The 25434-nt window shown below is 41.4% G+C and overlaps 1 protein-coding gene across 3 annotated transcripts in view; it reads right to left on the bottom strand.

Annotated features, from left to right (window-relative positions):
• Positions 1 to 25195, bottom strand: part of s935 (glis1a) — a 46562-nt gene extending 21367 nt beyond the window's left edge. For 2 of the 3 annotated variants that reach the window (XM_011485979.3, XM_011485980.3), the window contains exons 1-2: positions 25117 to 25195; positions 645 to 1713 (exon numbers count right to left, since the gene is read on the bottom strand). In XM_011485979.3, the coding sequence (XP_011484281.1) occupies positions 645 to 1526 (882 nt within the window). In that variant the 5' untranslated portion in view covers positions 1527 to 1713; positions 25117 to 25195. Of the gene's footprint in view, positions 1 to 644; positions 1714 to 25116 lie in introns of those variants that run through there. The other variant, NM_001164879.1, reaches the window with a different exon arrangement.
• Between the last annotated feature and the right edge of the window lie 239 nt (positions 25196 to 25434).

The following is a 25434-nucleotide window of genomic DNA, read 5'->3' as shown; positions in this document are numbered from 1 at the left end:
AAACAGGTGACATTAATACAGGTAGCCTGTTACTTCTTCCTAAAGAAGTCTGTGAGGAACACAATTCTTGTTTGTTTGTAGGAGATAAATACTTAATTTTTTGCACCTTTATCCTAAACACAATGGGATTTCCTGGATTCTATTTTTAACTTTCTGTCTCTCACAGTTGATGTGATGTTATGATGAACATTATAGACCAAACTCTGCTTTTTAAGTGAAACTTGCACATTCAGCGGCCGACAAACACGTTTTTGTCTCACTGTGTGTCCAAATAAAAATGTTGTGAAAAATACGTATGAATCTTAAAGTTATTCAACTCTCACAAAGTGGCTAAATTGTCATCTTTGTCTTCTTGAAAACTTCAGAATCAGAAAAGAAACAAAGAAAATATTAATTTTTTAATAATTAAGATCTGGACAAAGCACAAAATTGACACTACAACGAAGCACTTGTGAATGAAGGCAGCAATATTGTTCCTTTACTCGACGTGACTTTTCCAAATGAAAAAAATATCACCAATTTAAAAAAGTGAAGGAAAGCTTCCTTCCTTTAGCACCTAATCCTAAAAGAATTTGTCAAAATGTTCTTACTTTGCCTAAAAGGAGGAAGAACAAAGAGGGAAACAAATAGAAAGACAGACTCACCATGCATTTGTTGGGCTTTTCTCCAGAATGGACCCTCATGTGGATGAGCAGTTTGTAGCGCGCGTTGAAAGGTTTGTGTCGCCGCACACAACCAGCCCAGAAACAGGCAAACTCTTCTCCTTTACGCTGGTCGATGTGAACCTTCTCGATGTGCCTCACCAGCTCCTCCTGGCTGCTGTAGGCGGCGCTGCAGTCAATCCAGTGACAGGACTGCTCCAGCTGCTCCAGGGTGAGGTCTTGCCCTGGACTTGCATTGTGCCTGGGGGAGTGAAGAGGGCTTTGGGTGCTGTCCTGACCCCTCTGACCTTTCATAGCATGGCACAGATGAAACAGCTCCCCCTGCTGGCTGCTAAACTGAAACCGTTCCCCTTTGCATGGTGGGAAATCATCTGAATGTTCTTGTTTGATGGAGTTCAACTCTTTTTGAAGAGCGTGTTGCCGTTGGTGATCAGAAACTGGCAAGCAAGAGGTAGGATAGAAAGATGAAGAAGAGGAGACGGTGGAAGGAGGAGAGCCAACGGACGCTGTTTTGGCACAGCTGGAGAGCATGTGAGAAACTGGATGGGGGGATGGAGGGTAGCTGCTGAACCTTTGGGAGCTGCTTTTGGTCTCTGTCTGAGCTGTGGATGGGAGGTTTCGCCCAGTCTTTTCTACACAGGGTCCAGCTGTCTTACAGCTGAGAATGGAGCTGAGGTCACATCCCAGCGAAGACAGGGCCAGCGAGGTCCTGGAGAGGCAGCACAGGCCTCCAGGGTGGTCTGCTGGCTGGCATAATCCCCCAGAGGACAGTGGAGACTGGAGATCCTCTGCATCTTCAAACACGCTTCCGAAACAAGGAAGAGTCAGCTGCACATCTGGAGGCCCAACATCAGGGGGCCACATGCTACTCACTCACTACTGTGAAAAAAGGTGCACAGTAACAATAATAATTCTGAATGGATTAAAGAACTCCTCAAGAGAATGAAATGTCCACAGCATATTCAGAGGCGTTCAGGTGTGTTGAACAAGCAGCTGTTGGCGGCTTCGGGTCGTCCCGGGTCACGTCCCGTGATCAGTCATCACAGGAAACCTGTGAAATAAAACACATTTTAGAGTTTCTCCAAAAGTATGTCATCACCTCCTGATCTCACAGACCTTCTTGACTTTAATTTAACACATTTAAAGGGCCTATATCATGCAAAATATATTTTTTCAGCTTTTAAGTGTGTTATAATGTTCATTCCTTCTGAAACAAAAACCCAAAGTGGTATTTTGATCAATTTTTGAGCATTCCTCTAAAAACCTACGCTCTGAGCACCAGCCCCTCCCAGTCCTCGAAAACGAGCGGGTTCTCATATTGTGATACAGACAGACAAGTGAGGAACCGCCCCTTCCAGGAAGAGTCTGCACTGCCAGCTCCGCCCCCAGGCTAACACACACACCCACTTTCTCCGTGGAGCTAGCGGTGATCGGCTAAACATTTTGTTTTTATCTGCACAATATCCACATCCATCTTTGCAAAAGTTCAGATGTTGTTTGTTTTTGTGGGAGAAACGTAGACATGCTGCCAAGGCCGACTTCAGGATGACGTCATGGAATGGGTGGCACCCACAAAGAGCCAAAGGCGGAGCCCCAGAGAGCGAAGCGTCCTACTTACAGGTTGGAAAAGAGCTGTGAAGATAACTTATATTTCATGAAAAAAATCGCTCTTTTCTTTGCCAAAGCTAATAATGGAAATTGTTTACCACAAAAGGCCAATCCATTCCTCAACCAGAGTAGGATCACATGGATGCTGGGGCCTATCCCAGCTGTCATTGAGCATTAGGAGGAGCACATCCTGATTTCAATCACTATCCCTTTTTGCCTTAAAAAGGCATAATCAGGATTAAAATACCACTGGAAATGCTTTTAACACATGAAAAGATGATCAAAGTGGGATTTAATAAACCCACACAGCTGCCTGCCTAATTCCCCCTTCATCTCACCTTTACAAGTTTCCTCAGAAACAACTTCCACAAATAAGCTACTTTATTTGATAGAATCTTCATTCTCTGTAAAATGTTTGCGGCTGGTTTAAACATAGACTTTGTGATGAAGATGTCAAAGTGGATGCTAAGAGCAGATGATAAATTTAGCTGCGACCGACTTTTAAGGGTGACGGATAGATAAAAGGATACAACCGTTGATATTTTCTAAACGTGAATCCATCGTGTCTGCATCTTTATTATCTGTGTTGTGAAACCTTTCGAGAATCAGTCGCCGTGTATCGGGCAGAGCGGCTTCTGGTTCGTGGAAACAACTGTCTACATAAATCTAAAAGTCAAGGACAGCTCCTGGTTTTGTCTGTAAATAGTAACTTCTTTTCTCTTTGAAGTTGAAGACCATTATTCAATTTTTCTCACTCACTCTTTTCTCCCCAAAGAAACTTTCCAAATACTTTTTTGTTTGTTTCTTTTTTATGAGCTTTTCAGCTTTGGGCTTTTAACTTAGCAACAGAAGAAGCCGCTTAAAGTAACGTAACGCGTCAAGACAGACGGATGTGGTGAACAGAATCCCAGAGTTTTCCAAAATAAAACTTCCTTCAGTATCAGAACATGAACAAAACCTAAAAAATCAAAGTTAGTGTAATTGTGCTTTTTTTTCTGTCTGCGGCCCGGTACCAAAAGGCCCACGGCCCAGACCGGTCCACACGGCCCGGGGGTCGGGGACCCCTGTCCTAAAAGAAGAGAGTGAATTTATCTTAAGGATTTCTCTTTTTTAAGCAGAACATTCCAACACTTTGACATTTTCAGCCTCAAACTGTTCATATGTCATCGCTCAGTTATTAGGAGCAAATGGACCATGGTGACCAACAGGGAAGGTTCTGGTTCTGGAGGCAGCTGCAAATGTTTTTTCAGAGTTTTTTCTGAGCAGCAGTGACAGTTTGAAATAATTCACTTAACAGGAATGAAGGCCACCCTTACAGCAAACAGGCAGGGGCTGCATGGAAACCATTGGCCTGGAACCTGCTCCACACGCCTGGTGACAGAGTAGAATCATTAAAGCACTTTCCTTTTCTGCTGTTCATGCAGGACAGAAACTCGAATAAACTGGAAGTCTAAAACTTTGCTTTCTCCACCCTGAAGACCTGCATTAGCTCTTCTTGTAAATGGTCGTTCATAAGTTGCTGGACTTAACTTCCACAGTTTTCTGCTATAATTTGACTTAATCTGCAGCCGGATTCCTGCCACATGTAAGTCATCAGAGAGCACCGCTGTGATCTCATCGAGATGGTAATTTTACGAGTCAGAAGGAAAGAAACTGCAATGAGGATGAGTAAGCTCATTTTTCTGCAGCTACATTAGGTGATGAGAGAGTCAGTAAATGTAAGTTCAGGCCCATAGTTTCCTGGTACCGTCGGCGGGTTTGCAGTTTTATGGCCCTTACCGTAAATCGCAGCAGTTCCCTGCAGAATAGTCATGACTGTGGTTAAATCTTAATTAGAGACGCTGCAAGTGTGTCAATGAACTCATCCGGATTATACATTGCCAAGCAGAAAAGTGGTTAGCTCTTAATAAAATACAACTGCAGTTCAATACACTTTGGTTTTGACGACTCAAACCGCTATTTGAGCTTTGATAGCAAATTAAACAGACTCCAAATGATTTTAGTGTTCATCATTTTCTCTATTGTTCAGTAATTAGAGGCTGGATCCAGCAGCTGTGTCTGCTGACAATAAACACGCTGGGCCTGATCCAGAGAGAAGAGGCAGACAGAGAAACTATGAAAAGTGTCCCACAAAGCCTGAACTCAGCCAGCCAACGTTACTAAACAGCAGCTTCATCTGATGTGGTGCCTTCTTGAGACACACTTGCTGAGGTTAGCTAAACACAGCTGTGACATTTCAGGACAGGAAAATGTGTACTTTCCTCAAATCCAGGCACTTTGGTTCTGGACTTGTCCTAGCAGGTTAAACTGAACAAACTTTTAATAAACGTGACATGAAACCGCAACAGCAGGGATTTATAACTGCATTTTGTAAAAGAAAAAGCTATCTTAAAGTAGATCACAGATTGCATCACAGGAGTTTGTCATTCAAAGCTTTCCCTTTTAGAACTGACCAGGACTTTAACTGTAATCTACTTGCTTTACAAAAATCCAATTTTTATGACAAGTTATAGTGGAAACTGTTGGTGTGTGCAGCCAGACCCCTGCTGCTTTTACAGCCTGTTTCCATTTTTTTTTTGCATCGTAATAAAGACGGATTGTTATCACCCCATTCTGCAGAGATTTAGTGATTTTCAGCTCGTTGTTTAGAGTAAACAGAAACTAAACACTGACATTAGTTATGCATCCATGAGACGAGCAGCTGCATCGGTGGAAAAACTTGAATAAATCTATCTTGTGCACAACCTAAAAAAAAAAAAAACTGCAGACAGAAAACATTCAGAACCAGCTGTTGAACATAGCAAAACTATTAGCGTCTGCAAATCATTTTTATGCCTTTTAGTGTTTCAGTCACATTAAAATAATCCCGGCCCCTTTAAAAATAGTCTCTTCTGCAGCTTTGTGACTCTAGGCGAAGGTCCAGTTCAGCGTTCAGACATGCAGCTTGGACGCTGCTGATCATTCTTCATCGCTCCCATTTTTCTGCTGAGAGCTGTCACTGTTAAACAGAAAAATGGCAAAAAGCCCTTAAAAAGTTCAAGTGTGTAGGATTTATGGCTATCTACTGGCAGAGGTGGGACATTATATTTATAACCTACCCTAGTTCCTTTTAAACCAAGCATTTAAATCTGTGTACAGAGCTGGTCCTTCCAGACTCGATTACATTGAACTGGCATGCAGCCTCCACATCCCAGTGCCTTCACACTGAACCTTCACCACTCTATTAGACTGTGGCATTTAACTTTAATGCCTAAAGCACTTGGATAACTGTGACCTAAATTATGTTTTTTATTTGACTTTAAAACTTTCAGAACTTCCAGTAATAAGCTACATTTCTTGGGTTTCTGTTTTTAAAATCTCTGTAAAAGATGAACCATTAAATAAAAAGGTTTATAATGTTAACAGAATATCATGGTGTCTGTATGTGAAGTGTAGTTTAGAGATAATTTCTGAATTATTACCGTTAAGTCTTCAGGTACAACATGTACCTGACCTTTAACCCAAGCATAAAACTTTACTACATTTTCTTCGTGAGTTTTGAGAGATTCCTGCTTTGAACGATTAAGTATGTGCCAACAAATCCAGCTTTGAAACGAAACACCAGTATTTTCCAGTACGTTTCAGTTTTTCACGTTACGTTTGTAATAACATAAAAACTCCCAACACCTAGCCGACTCCACGTAAAAGAAAACATTCCAATTCCTGCTACTCCTTTCCCAACTTTGACTCACTTCCCTATAAAAGATAAAAGAGGCCAGAGCCCAAAATCTGAATAAATAAGAAGAAACGGAGTTTAAACTTTCACAAACAATTTGTACTTCAAGTGAAATGTTTGAAATCTTTATTATTGTGAAGAAACCACACAGATGATCAAGCTAAAGCTCAGAGCCTCAAGAATCAGTGAGACTAAAACCTTTATTCATACCTTTTGTTACACTCTTTTCCTTTTCCCAATTAGTTCCTGCAAATGTCTTTTTCATGCCTCCTTCAGTCTCTACTCCAATTCCTTTTAACAGCCTCGCCATCCTTCTGCTGCTGAGTTTAAAACCAAAGTGTTTGTTACAGAATTGAACCAAATTGTGAGGAAAGTGATTTGTTGCATCTCTCCTGCATGTTAGCACATGTTTACGTTAAAGGAGTCAAACACGTGCAGAATTTAAGGATTGATTTTTTTTAATTGTTTTATTACATAACACATCACTGCAAAATCAGACTCCCTAGAAATAAGTCAAATTATCCTAAAATTTGAAAAATGTTCTTTAAAAAAATATCTGCCATTGGGGTTAGAAAAGAGGTCGAATTCTTACTTAAATAAAAAATTCTAGTCACCAAGACGTTGTTTTCTTGAGCTAAGAATTATTTGGATTCTGAAAACTGTCTTAAGATTTTCTTCTTGCAAGACAGAAAATAAGACATTTTTCCTGAAATAAGGGTCATTTTGACTTTTGTCAAGATTCCGTTTTTGCAGTGTCGGCTTAGTAAAAGCCAACTGAAAGGTTTTTCTTCATTGCTGTTCATTACTTGCTAATTAGTAAATTAAAAAAAAAAAATTCTGAGATTTTAGTTTTTGTTGTTGTTTTGTATTACACAAATCATACATTAAGCCTAAACAAACCGTGATCCAAAAATCAAGGTTTGAATCAAATTGTGGGGAAATGAATTGTGGCTCCCTGCTGCTGAGCCACATTTATTTCAATAAATAGTTACAATTACCTTACTATCATTTCTAAGTCAGTGAATGCGTTCCCATCACACACATGCACAAAACGTTATCGAAATTCTAGAAATGTTGAAAAAACACAATTTTGCAACTACACTCTTTCCATTAAATCATAATTATGCACAAAAAAGACCCAACTCACGCGATAAGTCAATCAGAAACACGGCGACGGATGTGAACAATCTGAATGACAGCAGATACATTCACATTTCTGCCACGGCACTAGCACTCATCATCATCTTGTAAACCTTGTGCTATCCTAGGCACTTTAACATTGGGAGTTGGGTCATCTAGACCCACTAGACAGTGCTCTGAACCTTTTTTCTTCAATGATTTGTGATCTTCTCTGGTGTACATGGATTACATGAAATCTTTCCACCTTCATCCACCTTTGTCATGGTAGGGAGAACACGTCAGTGTAAGGGTGGGGTCATCTAAGATAGCACAAGGGTTAAAGGAGACGTCGGCGTCCTCTTCAGGCCGTGGAGCGGCGAGCTCCTGACACAAGGTGGGAGGGGCTACAGATGAAAGCCATTTTGGGAAATGGTGGTTGGTGATTTTACAGAGGAGCTGTGGATCCAACAATTCCACATGACACGCTCCAGTTTTGATGATCTGCATGACGCTGTGGGACTTCCTGTGGCGCCCGCTGCGCAGCACCCAAGGCCGCCAGTTCCTACCAAGAAGCGCATCGCCATCCGGTTGTTGGTCACATTGCAGTTTTGAGGAATATGTCAATTTGACACGCATTAAAAACCATCTGTTCTAAGCGCAAAAACCTTTTTCAATAAATGCAATTTTTTAAAAGTTGAATTGTCGTAATTCCATTAGGCAGATTTATCATCGTAAATCCAATTTGCATACTTTCACAGTCAATGGAAATGCAGAACAAAATTGTTTACAGTAGATTCAATAGAACTTTGTTTTGGGGGTTTTGTTTATGGAAAATCTTTGCAACTGCAACAACAAACTCATCCAGTAAAAAACAGAAATGGTGCAGATCCACCCGGACACAGCAGAAGAAATGAGAGTTTGGAGATATTGATGGAAAACCTAAAGAGAGCGTGGCTGAAAGCTCCTGTGATGATTCTGTAGCTGCTGCTCTGTGCTAGTCTGCTGCTAAATGTGCTGCAAATGCAAGCTGAAGAAAAAAACACACAAAAAAAACACATCGTGAGGCAACATTCTAAAAAAAAAACGGGCTGTGTACAACAGAAGGGACTCTAGAGACAGACACAAGCACAAGTTTGCCTTTTACACAACGTCAATGTCAGGGGACAAAACATCTGTAGAAGCAGTCCTGCAGCTAAAACAAGGACTGCAAAGATGCTTTTTTTAAAAGCAGCACAGGAAGTGACGGGAAGAAAGAAAACAGGCCGAGCAATCAGTCACACAACGTGTTCTTTACATTACAAATAACCTTAAGGTCCAGGTGGTTACAGATCTAATTTCTCTGCTTGACAAAACAAGCAAACACAACCAAATACATAAGCAGCACAAATTACAGAGGAGATTTAGAGTCTCTGTGGGGTTAATGCAGAGTATGGACGATTTGATTCAAATCACAATTTGTGGTTACCGGTCAGATTCATATTAGTCCATATTAGTTCATGTTGTTCAATCCAATTTACTGACCGAGAATGGATCCAGAACATCTTTAGCCAAAACCTCTTCCAGTGAGATTCAGACAGAAATTCCTGCTACTGAACAGTGAAGTTTGCTAGATTCTTGGATTTCTTCCAGATCATCAAGGGTAAATGAAATCTGTGTCCAAACTAACAAGTAAACTAGAATTAATATCAAATTATTTCACATTTTAGTTTCCTAAAGTTCAGTCCACTGTTGTTTTTCCACATCCAGAGAATCCAAAGGGAACATTCTTAGAACATTCTAGAACTCTGGATGGTCACATGACTTTATTCAAACTCTTTCCACACTTTGGACTGGAATGATGGACTGGTCCGTTTTTGCGACATCATCACATGTCTGTTGTTTGATGTGATGCACTTGGTCGTTTTTACCTTATAGTCAAATGAACCAACACCACTTCAATCCAAATGGTATTTTCCAAGATCGAGACAATCGATTTATAATTTTGGAACAGTTTTTTTTTTCCAACTTGTCCTGTCCAACAGCTAGGCAGGCAGATGAGAGCTGAGGGCCTCTTGTGTTGGACATATTTTACTTTAACAAGAGGGGTTATTAATCTTCAGACAAACCAAAGGTATGACTGAACAAACCCCTTTTGTAATTGAGGCCAAACTTTTATTCATTTCAACCATGATTGAAAATCTTTGGTGTTGGACCGGACGGAAAAGGAAAGAAGGGAAGAAGAGGGAGGGATGTCAGAGGGGGGGGGGGGGGTGATAGTGAGAGGGGGGGTTAAGACCATGAAGCAGCATAAAGCAGACAGGTTTACTGGTTGTTTATCATTACGGTACAGTTCAAATGTAGTACAAAAAGGGCGGGGCCTGTTCACACGCACTCAAATATTATCAACACTCCTGCTAGCTGCAAAAAAATGTTCACATGTCGACATGTACACAAAACAGATAGTGTTCACGAACGCATACCTATGCCTTTAAACCAACTAGTGTGAAATCTTTCATTCATTCAATCATGCAAACTATAAGTGCAAAGTGAGCTAACACCTGTGCTCAGGTGAGTGTTTATGTTCTTCTAAAATGGATGGTGGAATGTGAAAAGAAGGAGGAGGAGCGCCCAGCCATTCCCACACCCAGACCCCCGCCACAGCAGCAGCGGCAGCCGGAATTCCCCCAACGCCACACGGGAACAGGCAGGGAACGACCGCCCCCCGGGCGACCAAGACCGCCACCCAGGCCAGGGCCAGCAGGACCGCCGCGAGGCCCCCAGAGCCAGAGAGCAGGGAGGCGCGGAGGGAAAGAGAGCGCCGCCCCAGCCCAGCCAGGAAAGCAGCCCCCCCGCCGTGCCGGAAGAGCCCAACGCAGGGCCCCACCGGAGAAGGACGCCCACAGCCCCAGACGAGCACCCCACCACCACCCAGGAGTTCCGGGCATCCCCCCGCCCCAACCCCAGGTACGAGCCAGGACCCCCCAAGGGAGACCCGCTCCGCACTCCAGGCAGCCACCCACCCGGCCCACGGTTGGTCCAGGGAGGAGCAAGGCAGGAGGGGGGAACCCCGGGGAAAAAAGGGTGGCCCACAAGGGGTGTTATAAATATGGCCCGACCAGGCTCGGCCATGTTGGAAGTTTGGCGGGGCCCAGCGCCCAGGGGCAAGGACCAGGACCCACCCCTCAGGGACACGAACACCCCCGGCTCAGGTGTAATATGAACCCCCCCACCGTGCGGAGAGAGCACCGCCGGGCCCAGGGAGCCGGCACCCAAGGGACACGGCCACCATCGCCAAGGGGCCCGCACCCCCCACCAGGGAAGGGGTAGGGGACAGATGGACCCAGGTCCCACCTTCCTTGCAAAATGTGTGTGCGTGTATGAGAGGGTGTGTGTGTGCATGTGTGTGTGTTTATGTTGGAATGTATATATTGAAGGGGGAGGGGTGTGTGTACTAAGGAGGGTGCAGTTAAAATTGGCGAGTAGGGCACTAAGGGGACATCTCCTGATTACTCACAGTGATGTCCCCTCACCCTCCCCACCAAGGGGCCCTAAATGTCTAAGGTGCGGTTAAAATTGGCGGGTAGGGTGCCAGGAGGACATCTGCTGCTTGCTTGCAGTGATGTCCAAGCACCCCCCCTACCAAGGACCCTTCATGTCTAAGGTGCAAATAAAACCGAAAGAAGGGGGGCCCACTCCATACGGCAACCATAGGAGGGGGGCCACTGCCAAGTAGCCCCCCCCCAAGGCGCATCGCAGGCTAGACCCCCCACCCCCTCACCCTAATACGAGGTTATATGAGGAAGGGGGTAAGTTGGGGACAGCTGGTAGACTGTTGGAACAGTTTTTTAATGGTAGACGTCAATTCGATTTGATTCAACAGCTTGCCTCAGAGAACTGTTAGGGGTGTAACGGCACACGTAGTTGATGCGATCACGTTTCTTTTTTTTTACTTTTTTTTTCACTTTTGTACCGTTTTGGTTTTTCTTTTTTGGTTTTGTTTATTTTTTTCCCCCCAAATGTATTAACTTTGGGCCGAGGCGGAACTAATGTTAACCAGTTAATGGTAAAAGAACAGAGACTGGTTCTTTTATTAACCCACACGGAGGCACTGAGGGTCTAACGGGGAAGTGAACCCCAAAGGAAGATCCGCCTTCGGCGGAGAGGATCTCCCCTGCGTTTTCCGACCACAGTCAGAAACCTCATTGCAGGAGTTTCAGCAGTTATTTGGTGACGGAGGTGACAGTTAGCATGTCAACAGTATCATGCGGACACGAGTGTCATGATGCCTCTGGGAGTCCTCTCCTCCCCCCTCCCTTCTCTGCTCTGCTTTCCAGATTGGACCCAGTTGGTGGCACTCACCTCATCAACCTGCCAGCTCTTCTTAAGAGGATCTTTCTCCAGCATTCAGCACCAGTTCGTTGCCCCTCTATGGTGCATTACCTGGTCTCTAGTCTTGTTTTCTGGTTCACGGTTTCCATGCTTTGTATTAATTTTAAATTCTCCACCTCATCTACAGAACAGTTTCCACGAGTGCCGACCTTGGTCCTACACGAGCAGACTAAACGTCACCAAAGATCCAAAGCCTCCAGCTACGCTACAACTCCCCTCCATGCCTTGACTCAACTCCACGCCACAGCTCCCAGTCGCTTCACCAGAATCACCACCCCATTGGATATATAACCTACATACTCACCCTCTAGTCCCCGTCCCATCATCACAACTTACTGGAACAATAAATCTGTTAATTATCCATTTCGTTCTCCTGTGGTCCTTCCGGGTTCCAGCATCTGGGTCTGCTCAGCCTAGCTGATCATGACAGCCAGGCTAGAGCTGGAGGACCCCCCCCCCCCCCCCCCCCCCCCCCCCCATCTCCTTACGCTGTCCTGTGTGGGAACACTTTGGATTTGTTTGGATGAACATTAAAGAGAATTGAATAAGTCAAATGCTGTGTTTCAACATTTTATTGTTACTTGAAGATAGCGTATGCCACAGTTAACACATCTAATCTGTTAACGGACTTAAAACGGCATCACGGACTGTAAAAATTGGGTCTAGGCCAGTGTTAAGTATCCAAATAGTTAATAGCTAATAGTTGTATTGTATATAGCAGATCACCTACATAGGTCAATTTTCTTATTGTTATATAAAACAAATAAATGCATTTTGGAAGAATTTTTTTTTTACCTTTTTTGTACCGAAAAAATACCCAAATTGTATGGAACCGAGCCCTATGAAATTCTGAACCTAACTGAATCGAGATTTTAGTGAACCGTTACACCCATACATTTCAACTGTTACCCGTTTGACCGATTATCCATTGCTTTCTTGTTCTTCCTTTGAATAAGAAAAAGATTAAATCACATTAATATTAAATATAAAAACAATATACAGATGTATGGATTTAAACTTAACTTGCATTCCTTTAAGCAAAACTAACTAGAAATATTCTAGAAAATAACAAGTTTGGGGATTTGGGCTCAAACAGTGATTGGAGTGTTGACCTTGACATCCTTGAAGTTTGAAGCAGAAGGGGTTTGATGCACATTTGCATCACTAGGTGTCATGGGGTGACCCTCTGCTTTCAACGTCTTCACACAGAGAAAACATGACAAAGATGCCAGCTAGCTGTGGACTTCTATATAGGCTTTTATAGGTTTTATTGTCTTTTATTTTGTTAGTTATTCCTCTCTAAATGTTTTTTTGTTGGATCAAGCATCCATACTGATCCAATAACTCCAATTTTTCAGGATCACTAAATCCACAGTAAATGCAGAGGATTTTTCGTGTCCACTCAGAACTATTATGCGTCGGCCTGGTCTCACTGGAAAACATGTAATAGATACTTTTCTCTGTATTTCCAAAACAGTGTCAAAATCAATGATTGTAACAGAGTGCGATTCCAGAGGATCTTGAGGCTGTTTTCTTTAGGGCAGCGTCCACATGACATGATGGAACGAGCGAGTCAGAGTCAGTAAAAAATTGAGCCCTGTTTTTTGTAACTTTAACTGTGCTTTTTTTTTTTGCTTAAAAGCTGATCATTTAAGAGCAAAAGTGAAGTGGAAAAGGTAAAAATGCATGGAGGGACACAGAACAAAGGCTGCATTCCAAGATTCAAAATTGTATTTGTCAAATATATTTTAACATACGACACAAATTACTGTCCTCACAGTCCCCCCAATCTTTTCTTTTTTTTTTGGGAACACATTTACCCAAAATGTAAGCTTACTTTGTGAGGAGTTAGTGAAAGAAAATATATACTACAATGTTTAGTTTATTGTTTTTTAGGCAGTTTTTGTGTTGTGATCTAAGATGAAGAAACTAAAGGTTTCGTGATAAATATTTATTTATTATAAACTTTAATGTTCAAGGCTTAGTGTAACAGGAGATTTGTTTTAATGATACACTTTCAACTTGTGTCAGAACTTCACAACAGAGTAAAAACTCCAAAGAAAAATGTGTTTTTGTTGATAAAGTTCTCTTTCACACTAGACTAGTCCACACCAGTTTCTTTCCTTTGATAGTTTAGTTGGTTTGGCAGGTGAGACAGCACATCCTACTCAGGTATGGACCAAAGTTATCTGATTTACCCCTAGACCAAGAATCTTTATTTGGTTGCAAATGAACCCAGTGGTGGTTTAGAAACAAAGAGAATAGGAGTTTCCAACATAAAGCAGATTTAAACCAGACAAAGACAAGCAAGTCTATATTAACCTGAAGCTCAAATTCTGAATAAAACATGTAACCATCAACCATCTTATCTAGAAAAGGCCAATTTTTTATTAAATTAGACTTTACTCAAAATACTCAAGGATTTAAAGGGTCAATATCATGCTTTTCTTAATACATATGATAATATTTTACCTTTGGCACATTAAAGAACAATTTTTTAAATAAAATATGAGTTATTTTGGCAGAAAATTGTCCTATCCTCGATCTCAGCCTTTCGCTCCTTGCGGTTGCCGCCCATTTCATGACGTCAGCATAGAGCCGGGGCCTCAGCAGCGTGTCTACGTTTCACCCATGAAAGTAAAAAACATCCAAACTTTTGCAAAGATGGATGTGCATATTGCTTATATAAAAGGAAAGCGTCACCGCCAGCTCCAAGGAGAAAGTGGGTGTGTCTGTTAGACTGGGGGGGGAGCTGGCAACACAGACTCTACCTGGAAGGGGTGCCCCCCCCGGTCATTCTTGGAGAGTGTTTTAGGGGAATGCTCAGAGATGCGGGAACGGATCAAAATACTGCTTTGAGGTTGTTTTTTGTGATGAGTTAACATTACACGTGATACACTTAAAAGCTCAAAAAAGTTGATTTTCCATGATATAAGCCCTTTAAAGAAATGTTTTTCTTGTGATAAGAAACTATTTTATGATTTCACCCTTTATGGTGTTGGGCATTAAGTCGGTAAGGAATGGCTCTAACTTTTAGAGTCTCCAGTATCATGAAGAATTCATCCACAATCTTCCAATCCCAGAACAGAAACTCGACAAACTTTTTCTTCCTCCTGGTCAGAGATCAGTTCAGATCTTCAGCACCACCTGAAGTGAGTGCCTGTTGTAACTGCATGATGCTTCCCAGCAGTTTTATTCCGTTTACTTGAAAGTGCACTAAACCAAATCAAGGTATTACATTTTTCAGCACTTATTCAAATCAAGTCCACTAGACTGTTCAAGTCTGAGATACAATGATGTCTTCTGCAAAAACAGAAGCAGCAAAGCTACTCCTTATGCTTTCAGATGACGGTAAAAGTACAACCTTGTTTGAATGTTCCTTTTTGAGTATTAGGTATTCTTAAATTTACAGCCATAGCTCAAAGAGTCCCAGTTCAGTCATAATAATTGGTGTTTTTAGCTGTGTAAAATGTTCAAACAAGCATTAAATGATAAACTTGTGCTCTATTGCATAAGTAAAGATGACTTTAAGGAAGTCCTTTAATTTTGCTAATTGATTTTGGAAGAGACACTGACACAAGAGGAGGAAATAGTGGTGTAAAAATAAAAAAGCAAAGATAATCCCTCAGGAATGAACGTTTTTATATTCAGCACGGGGTCTCTTTTGTAATCTAAAATGCAGGAATTTCAGCAAACTACCACTAGATATTAGTGCCAAAAATATCATCCAAACCCTGAAGCCGCCGGGGAGAAAGGGGGGGGGGGGGGGGAATTTTAGGTTATGAGCCATTTTTCTGATAACCAGGTTTAAAGGAATACTTTTACAAATGTGCTGAGAGTCACTCCAAATTTAGAAGTTTGATTACCCACAGGCAGAGTAACATGAACTAAATCATTCCGGAATAGAAAACAGATTCTTCATTCACAGCTTTATGCATTCTGCTGCTCCCCAGCTTTCTAAAGAGCACTCCTGACTTTAGTGCAGCCAATTCTCCTGCACATTGATAGAGTAAATCCAAATTTCTTTAAAAAACAACCTTGTAATTAGGAGAAAAGGCTGGGCTGCAGATAAATCATTCCTACCTGAGAGAACATTTACAAGCAGGTGTGAATTTGTGAGGACCTTTGATGCCAGCTCCAAGATGGCAGGAAATTCCAGTGAAATGAATGTGACTCAGTCAAAACCACAAAACAGAGTCTTTGGCTCAGATACATCGGCAGCACCTATAGAAATGGGAGCAGCTTCCTGCTAAAGTCTGCCGAAGATCCAGATCCTGGTGACTGGCTGTCTGTCCAAGCGCCTTTGGCTGTTTTGTTAGTAAAAATCACCAAAAAAAGACATCACTCACATCTGTGGCTTATTAAAACCAATCTGTGGTGAACCATCGATATATTTTAGGATAAGTCAGAATCTCCAACAGTTTCCAGACATTTTCTGCATGACATCACAGGATAGCTTTTAAATGAACAAAACCTTTATTGCTTTGGATTCAAAAGCATTTTAATAGGATCCAGTATAAACACAAAACCTAATGCTAGTGCATGTTAGGAACTCTGGGTTTTTAAATATTATTGCTAACAACTAAGAATAAACTCACCGGATGCCAAAATTCAATGCTTTAGATAGTGCTACAATGGGATTTTTAAAGTTAAATAGAAAACAGTTCAAAAGTTTTACTCACATTAAGGTTACTAAAGTTAAGTTTTAATGTTATTATATTCTTTCATTTTGGTGACTTGGATTTTTACAGGGCAGCCTCCTTTATTTTGTGTTTGATGAGCAGAAGGTACATTTTTTAGAGGCCAACGATTTCCATGAACTCTAAATCCTATTCTATTTCTAAATGTTTCTAAATCCAAATAAATTCTAGAGTTTAAAAAGTTTGCTTGTGAAATGTTTTCAAAACGTCTTATTTTTATGACTTTAATTTGATGAGACTCAAAACAGTTTTCGCTGTCGTAGCGAGCACGCTCGCCCCAAAATGGAGCAGAGCAGGGAGACTGTGGACCGCCCAGCGTCTTTTCTACGTCGCAAATATGATCTTTTTACGAAATCATTTTTTCACCTGCTCCTGATTCTCAACGACTTGTATGAAAAAAAAAGACTCAGAAATGCAAATTTATTCTCAATTTTCTTTATAAATGCCCTCAATTGAAATGATCAGAAAGAGCATGTTAAAAACAGCCTGTTTTAGGATTTTTGTGGGTCTTTAAGGAGAATGATCTACTTCTTCTGTTATGTAGCAGGGAACGTGAGGTCAAGGTAAAAAAGAAATTCCACTGCGACCTAGAGGACTAAAATAACAACGTCATTTCAGCAAAAACCACTTGTTAATTAATACAGACTGGTTTAAGGTCATGTTTTAATTTTTATGGTGCTGTGATATAAAAACAGGATGACCTCATTCCTGTTTGAAGGAATCTATTTTCTGTCTTTTCTTCCACTTTCCTCATTTGTTTTTTTCTGGCAGAGGGGAGTCTGTCTGCTTTGCATGCTCTTCTAGGTGGCATCATTAGTCTTGACAGATTTCTTTTACATTTAGAGCTGCATGTTTTATAATTGTATGTTAGTTTTAGATGACTCCCAGTAAAAATACTTCAGCTTTATTGCAACAGCTCTCCCCACACTGACTCTAGTTCTGTCTTCATGGTATAAATGTACCAAAACAAACAAGAGCTAAAACGGCGTTGTGTTTTTACTGGCTGTGCTCTATAAGAGTTAAGCTATATTTTAATTTCCCCAAACAAATGAGGTCAGCTTCTTAAAAAACTTTCTGTTTTCAAATTTATTTAGAAAAAGTTTTAAATGTCAAACTTTTTCATCTTTAAAGACATGTGACACTCAGTCCCTGATTTTATCTATTAAAGGAACCAATTCATATTTATTGATGTGGTTCTGCAATGAAGGATGGTTAAGACTTTATGCCCTGCAAATTTCAATTATTTATCTCACCACAAAGAGTTGTTTTTGGTTACAGCACATTAACACATGGTTTTAATTAAAAGAATATCGAAGCATAAAACAAAATAGAGGCAAAAAAAAACGTGTTTAAAGGAGAGTGAGTTTAGTGCAACATAAAGAAGATTTGGCAGACGCTGATCACATTAATAAATACGCACTACTAAAACCATGTCTAACAAACAGGAATCTCTCAATTTATTTCATGTTAAGGTTTCATTTCCCATAAAAAAATTGAAACACCTCACATGAGAGTGCTTGGATTTCAGAATAACATGACCTGAAACAATTGAAAGAGCAGAAAAGAGGTGAATACTGGTCAGCCCTGGTCCTCATGAGCCACAATCCTGCATGGTTTCTACCTCTACTCAACCATCTTTCTGCTGATTGGCTGCCTCCACATCCTGAGTGACTGAACACACCTGGGTTGTGTCCGAATTCCTTCTCTACTCACTATACAGTGCACTATGTAGGACGTTCACTATTTTGTTGTGCTGTCTGAATCTACAATTCCAAAATGCAGTTCCCCTAAAATTTCCCAGAAGTCTCTGCGAAAAACCAGTGTGTATCTAGGCTCACTAGATCAGCAAGTATAGACCACAATGCGTTGCATTTGAACAATTTTTGCCCCAAAAATGTATTTTTTTAAATAAACCCTTAACATTTTCATCTTCAGAAGACATTGGACTCATAAATCATCGTCGCAAAATGCTCATATCAATTATATTTTAACCTTGTGAAATTAATGACGTCATAACCGCCATTAGAAAGAAAAAAAGTACTGAGCATGTCCGATTTGCTTTTAAAATTAAGGGCACTACACAGTGCTGCACTATATAGTTTTTACACAGGTATCAACTCACCTTCAGAACAGAATTGAGTAATGGTTTTTTTCAACAGTAAACAAATTCCCTATACATTTACATTTGGAGTCATGTTTCCTGCACCTGGTGTGCTTCCATATTTCCCACCGGCACAATGACTTTTTTCATCCCATATTCACTTGTAAGATGGCCAGTGGGTTGTCAGTTAAATTCCCACAGATGAAACGAAAGCTGGTTTCACCTGGAGCTCTCTGATGCTTCTAGCGTTTACCTTGATCTGAATATTTCCAGTTTAGAAACCATTTGTTCCTCAAATGCAGTCACTGAATTTTCCTTTAAGAAAATCCTGTCTGTATCAACTTATCACTGCTAAACCATGCATGGGCATGAAAAAAGGCACTGTGCTGAAGGCTCCTCCTCTGTTTGGGAAACCATTGCCTGTATTTGAGAACTGGAGTGAGGGAGTGTGACATCACCCTTTGAGAATGGTTCACTTCGAGCTCCAGGAGTCAATGCTGTCCCAATTTTTTCATGATACGGATGCCGCCACATTGGAGCCAGAAGTTGTCAGTAAGCCCTGATTGGTCGGTCTGAGTCGTCAATTTTATGGCAGCCAATCTGGCCAATCAGGAGTGAGCTTGTTGGAAAGCCACACCTCTACCACGTGAAGGCGTGCCCAAGAGACTCATGAGACCACCTACTTTTATTGAGACATCTGATTGGTCAGTTTATTACTTGAATCACTTGCAAGCCCAACAGAAAATGTGAGGAATATCAAGAAGATGTTAAAAAATATGTATCAGACTCAGAATTATTCTGACTGAGTAACAGCTGTTCATTTCTCAATAGATGTCTTTGGGATTTTGGCTTCTTGAAACCAGTAGTTACTTCCTGTTTGGAACACCAAGGGGGAGGGGTCACTCTGTCCAGTTCTCAGATGTAGTCAATGGGAAAAATACACAAGATTTAAGAAACAAATCTAAAAAAAAGGTGGTTTGCAAGTCAAATTTCAAACCCATCAAAACTGTATTTGGCCCTTCTCTGGATGAGAGCAGACACGCATCTTGAACCTAGAGGAGGCTTTAAGGCCAACAAAGTTTAGATAGTTTAGCACTATCCAAGCAAACATATAAACTCAACTTCTGCAAAGCAATAGAAATTGTCTGCTTGTTCAAATAAAAGAATAAAAAGCAAACTGTGTGCCTGTGTTGCTGAAACTTCTAGGTAATCAAAGACTCATCACATGTAAGCCCCAGCTTAACCCAAAACAGCAGGTACCAAATGTTGCGGTTCCTCAAAAGACCACTAGCTGGTTTCAGGAGACCCTTTTACACTCTTGCTTTCATATCTGCACTCTGTGCAGCCTGTTGTGTTATATGCAAGCCTAGGGTTGAATGAGTTAGTTTAATTGAAAAGTGGCTGAGTGCCATTGCCTTACATGATGATTTTCTAAATGTGAAAGAAACTTTTTCTAAGTTTCTGCATGGCCAAGAGTCTGATCTGTGGAGGTCTGAACACTCTTAGGTGCAGATTATTATAGACAAAAGCAACAGAAGGACAGACTATATTTTTTAATCAAATATCTGACGGCTGTTGCTATTAAATATCAAACATTTGTGTGATATTTCCACAAATGTTTGAAAGTTAATCAATAAATCATTTAGCCAAGGTGTAGACAAAGGGCTGCATGTGCTTTCAAATATAAACTTTGGAGTATAAACAAATACATGTTTCTGTAATAAGTGTGATTTTCATTCATGTGTTTTTGAAAATGTCCTGCAGCAATAATAACGTGGCATCAACATGTACAGATAAAGTACCCTCCATTAACTGGGATTTCTTTACTCTAATTAACTCCCTAGACAGTTCCAAGAAGAAAAATGTTGATTTAAATAGTTTACCAAGTAAACAAAAGTCATGAAAGTGTTGGCCTCGGGCTAATACACACCAGAAACCATGTTGAAATAGTTTCCTCTGATTCTTGTTGCAGGCAGCATTACCCAGCCTGTCACCCATGGGTGTTGCTAAAGCGCAAGCACCTCCAGCCAGGAATAACATCTCAAACCAAGCTGAGCTCTGCCTGTTGGGTTATCACTGTCAATGTTTTTGAAAAGTACCGCATGCAGCTGTTTCGTTAGCATGCAAAGCAGTTGTCAGAAAGCAACACTTCCAACAGGATCTACATGGAAAGTGACAAAGTCCGGCTGCAAGCTGTTATTTAAAGAACTGTAACAAATATGAGTGTGTGAGGAGGTAAATGCACCTATTGCCCAACACTAATGAATGTCATACGATCAGAGGTGTTTTCTGCAACTTTAAACCCTGATGAAATACATGAGGTCATCATGTTCTATGTAATGTAAACACGTGAGTTAAAGGAAGCCTCGAAACAAAGCCGTGACTTTCACTGACCTCTTCCACAGACTGGAGGGAATTGCAGTAATGAGTTGATTCCATCCAAATGTTGCTCAAACTTCTATCAAATTTGCAAAATACTTTCAGCAAAGAAGATAAATGAACAGGCTTTTCCACAAACTTCATTCATTTCCTCATGTGAACATGACAGCGTTATGCATTGAAGTAAGAGAACACAAAACAGCTGTCATCATTGCATTTGCATTCTGCAGGACTTTTTCTACACACTCAGCATTTCTGTTTCTACTTCCATCCACTCCATTTTTACCACTCGTGTTGGGTTTGGGTGGTGGGGAGGAACCCCAGACCTCATTCCCACATTTAACTCTTCCAGGAGGATCTCGAGGTTTTTTTTCAAGGCAGCTGAGGGAAATACAGCATGTCCTGGGTTTCCCATGAGGCCTCTCTCTTCCTGCTTAGGCCTCAGTCTCAACTGCCTTTAATTGGTGGATATGGGCTGTCTGCAGGCAAAAAATTGGTCAAACTTGTACGGGCCATGCAGGTCACCCACACAAAATTTCAAAATCATAAGACCACTCGATGGTGAGCGTGTAGAGTAAAAATGTTCATGCTCAGATTTTCTACGGGCGACAGGTTGTCATGAGCATGTAAGTGTAAGTAAGGGTAAAGTAGACGAAACGAGGGCACGCTGCACACATTTTTCATGTTTTCAACCCTTCCGAGACCTGTGCCCTGCCCAAAGGGCCCATCAGACAACCAGAGAGTATTTTATCTGGATACTTTTCATGGACGTCTGGGGCCATCCTACAGCCACTTAAGTATCACATGCACACCCCGTGCGTGCAACATTTTCCCGCAGTTAGTAAGAAAGCAAGAGTATACGGGTCCCTTGCTAATGACTGAAGAGCAGCGTAAAGACAACTGTATGATTGCATCACCCTTATGTTGGAACGTCCATTATCCTTACAAAAAACACACTTACCACACGCACAACAATGGTACAATCTATTTCCATGACACCCTTTAAGGTGGCCGCACAAGCCACTAGGGAACTGCAAGACACACCTGCGCTCGCCTTAAGAAGCAGCCGCTCTTTTCTACAACCCTCCACGGGCCCGGGCAACCTAAAACCCGCAGGACGCAAACAGGTCAGCCCCCATATGGGCGCATGTGACTAGACTTTAGACAAACCTCTACTTAAAACAAGAGGACCTGGCTCCAGACACCAAGATGGCGCCCAGATATCATTAGCAGGAACCGGTAGTTCACGTTCTGCCCCCCCTCTCCCTTTCGGTCCAAAAAAAACGTTGTTTTTTGTCGAAAAAGCTTAATTTAAGTGCCGACCCTAACAGTTACTTTTTTTATTTTTTTATTTAAACTTTTTACATCGGAGATGTCTCTGTCTAAACTTACTTTACTCTTTGACGTGACGTAACTGCTTCAGTGGTCAACGTTAATCAGCTGATCGACAGAGAAGAGCGGTTTTTGGCTGGTAAGCAACGCTTTAAAGCAGCTTTTCTCCAATATGCAACACAAAACTCATACAAAGTGTTGCATACCGGCGCTAAGCCGCTTTCCTCCACAACTTAATAGGCTGATTCAAGTTGATCACGTCAAGGGTTGAAAAGTTACGCTTGTTGAAGGAATGTAAACACTGGAGCTAAAGCTCTGGTGTAAAAGTTTTAAATCCTTTTTGAAAGGAATCAAATGACTGACGTTTTTGCCCCATTCGAAGCTCATTTTGCACACTTTACTGTTTGTTAACATTAAAACATTTTGATAAAAGTGCTGCAATTCTGAAACCAAATAGAATTTCCGACAAATGATGTCTGGACGCCATCTTGTCTGCAGCCAGGTCAACCTCACTAAAAAAGCATCCAGGTGCATTTTCACCAGATGGCCAAACCACCAAGAATGGGTCTTCTAGATGTGTGTGGGTTTTTTTTTCTACAGGCATGCTGCCGGCGACAGGTCATAGTGAACACTTAACACCCACGTTAGGTTGAGTGAGGGTGAAGTACGTGAGGCACAGGCATGTCGTACAGATTATTCATTTTTTTCAACTCCCCAAAAGTCTGCAAACCCTTAAGATACGGCCGCTCCTCTCTACGACCCTCTACAGCTCTGGACATCCCAAGAACATGCAGCACCTGTACAGGTGCATGCGACTAAGGCTTGAGTGGATTTGCGTTTACCTTTTTGCAACCACAGCACATAGGCAGAACAATGGAATCCAGAGGGACCACACACCCTTTAGTGACTCTCTCATCTACTATTTCAACATTGCCGGAGCAAGTCAGGGTGCTACAAGTAGTCCCACAACTGCTTTTCATCTCCTACCCTGAATAACTCCCAAAAAAAGTCCAACTTCTCAAGATTTCTGGTCACAGAGCCCAGGCTGGGATGTCAGGTGAGGTTACGAGTAATCAATAAATCATTTAGCCAAGCATCACAAGCATCCACAAGCTAAAGCTCCTTTACCACCAGAGATGTTCCAACAGCCAGTTTCAGTAATCGAGGTTCAGAACCACAAGGCCTCTGCCTTCAGCCATTGTTCAATGTTAAACGTTTAGGATTTTCTCTTACAAATGATACATGGCGTGCACTTATGTAGCACTTTTCTACCTTCCTCAAAGTGCTTTGCAGTCACAGTCCCATTCACACACTGATGGTGGCTCCACTGCCGAACACTGGCACCAACCCATAGCCTATTCACCAGGAGCAATGTGGGGTTCAGTGTCTTGCCCACGGACACTTTGACACATGGCAGCAGCCGAACCTGCGTTCCTCTGACCAGGGGTCGACTGCTCTACCTCTTCACCACGGTCGCCCCACAAAAACCAAGACGTAGAAATACTCAGTTAGCTTTTCACAGATGTTTGGTCATCTACAGTGGTTTTTAAATCCTGTTCAGATCGTATTTAAACCTAAATACTAAGAGGACTGTGCAAGCTCATCAGACCACAGAGCGTCGCTCGGGATCACTACACTAAACTTCCAAACAAGCTCAACGAAAACAAAAGTTCAAGAATAAATAGGATTCTCCAGAGCCGCTTAGAGCTTAACTTCAAGCAGAAAATGAACTTAATGAATGAAAATCTTTTCTTTTTTATTATTATTTAGCTCCAACTGCAGTAAATACCCAGCCTGTTGAAAAACTCTGCAAATTTCTTTGGCACAAGAAATAAAAACTTTTTGATGGACTATTATTTTCATAAACCTGAACATTTAACGAAAAGAAACAAAACTACTTCTTTTTTTTTTAGATAAATTATTAAATTAGACTTGATAGAATAACCACAGGGGGTGCAGCCGTAAGTGGTTGGACAACATTCCCAGTTTTGATGCCAGCTGGAGTATTTCTATGTGGAGATTTAGGAAAAGACATTATTGATTACAAAAGAAAAATGAAGCATTATTCTTTGCAGGGGATTCTCCTATTACTCCAGTTTGCACCTCTCACTCTGGATTAGACAAAGTTCCTCCCCAAACCTGAAAATTGCAAGTGGGAATTGAACACAGAATTGATCAATGTAAAGAGAAGTTGGCACATTTTTTAAACAAAAGTGTGTGGAATTTTTAAATATGGACAACTTTAGATCAGTAGTTCAGCTCAGAGGGAGCTGGACTGGATTTGCCCAGGAACATAAGAGGAAGTTTGTCAAGAGAAATCTGCCTTTCATAAAAACAAACTGAAATGCTTTTGTTATTCTCTTCCCCTGGTGTGAGACTGGAACAAACATCTAGAACAGCTGCCAATCCAAACAAACCATCTAGGCTGAGCTGGACTCACTGCTGTTTCACACTTATAGGTATATGACCCACGTGACCAAACCTCCTGAGCCTGAGGGGAACATCAGCCATGATCAGGAATTAGATGAATGTAACAAACCCAGTAATGATTGTAAATAACCTTTTAATGACCACATGCCTGAGATAACCTGTGTTTGCTCACACATTTGTTTTACAGCACTGTAAGCACGAGCCATAACCTTTGTGCACAAGCTCTATTCCAGAGACATCATGACACTAATGATTAAAACAAGTCTTTTGGATTTTCAGTAAGCCAGATTTCCACCCCCTGCGCAGCACTTTTCATTCCAGCTCCATTACATAAATCAGTGGACAGCAGAGGAGTGGAAAAGAAGAGTCCCAAAAGTAATAACAGGGGGAAAAAATATCACAGGGAACCTTTTGGGTATGAACATCCAGCATCACCCACTGCATTATCCATCTAATCTTTCTTGCACAATCGAAACAACTTATTGAGTAACTCCCTGTATGAAAGTAAAGTATAGCTGTTTTTTATATTCTTCCATTTTAGTTCAGTTATATCAAGCAAACAAGTTCAGCAAACACTGGAGCTCGTTCAGAATCTCTCCTCATTAAATTCATATCAGCACCGGCATGACAGTCATTGAAAACATCACCTTCTCTACAGAAAGCCTTGTTTTAGCGCGCATGTGCACGGCGAGCAGCTCTTACCTGCTGTCTGAATCCCACTCATTCAACTTTCAGCCGCTCTTCGTCTCGCGCTCGCGCTGAATGCGCGCGCGGGCGGTTCTTCCCACTGTGCTAACGTGGGGGCGTTAACCCCCGCCCCCCACCATTGAAGAGGGTTTGATACGCTACAAATGTTTGTGCAGAAAGCTGCCTGAAGTGCTTCAAGATGTGAAGTTCATTTTTTACATTTTTAAAATAAAAACGATGAGATAAAAATGATCAAATGACGAGTTAAAAAAAAAGAAAAACCGTTTATACATTTAGTTTGGGGCTTAAAGCTCTGTTGTTTTCCGTCTTTAA

The sequence above is a fragment of the Oryzias latipes genome, chromosome 17 (genome assembly GCF_002234675.1).
Source record: "Oryzias latipes chromosome 17, ASM223467v1".
NCBI classification, from domain to species: domain Eukaryota; kingdom Metazoa; phylum Chordata; class Actinopteri; order Beloniformes; family Adrianichthyidae; genus Oryzias; species Oryzias latipes.
This window is presented reverse-complemented; position numbering and strand designations above follow the sequence as displayed.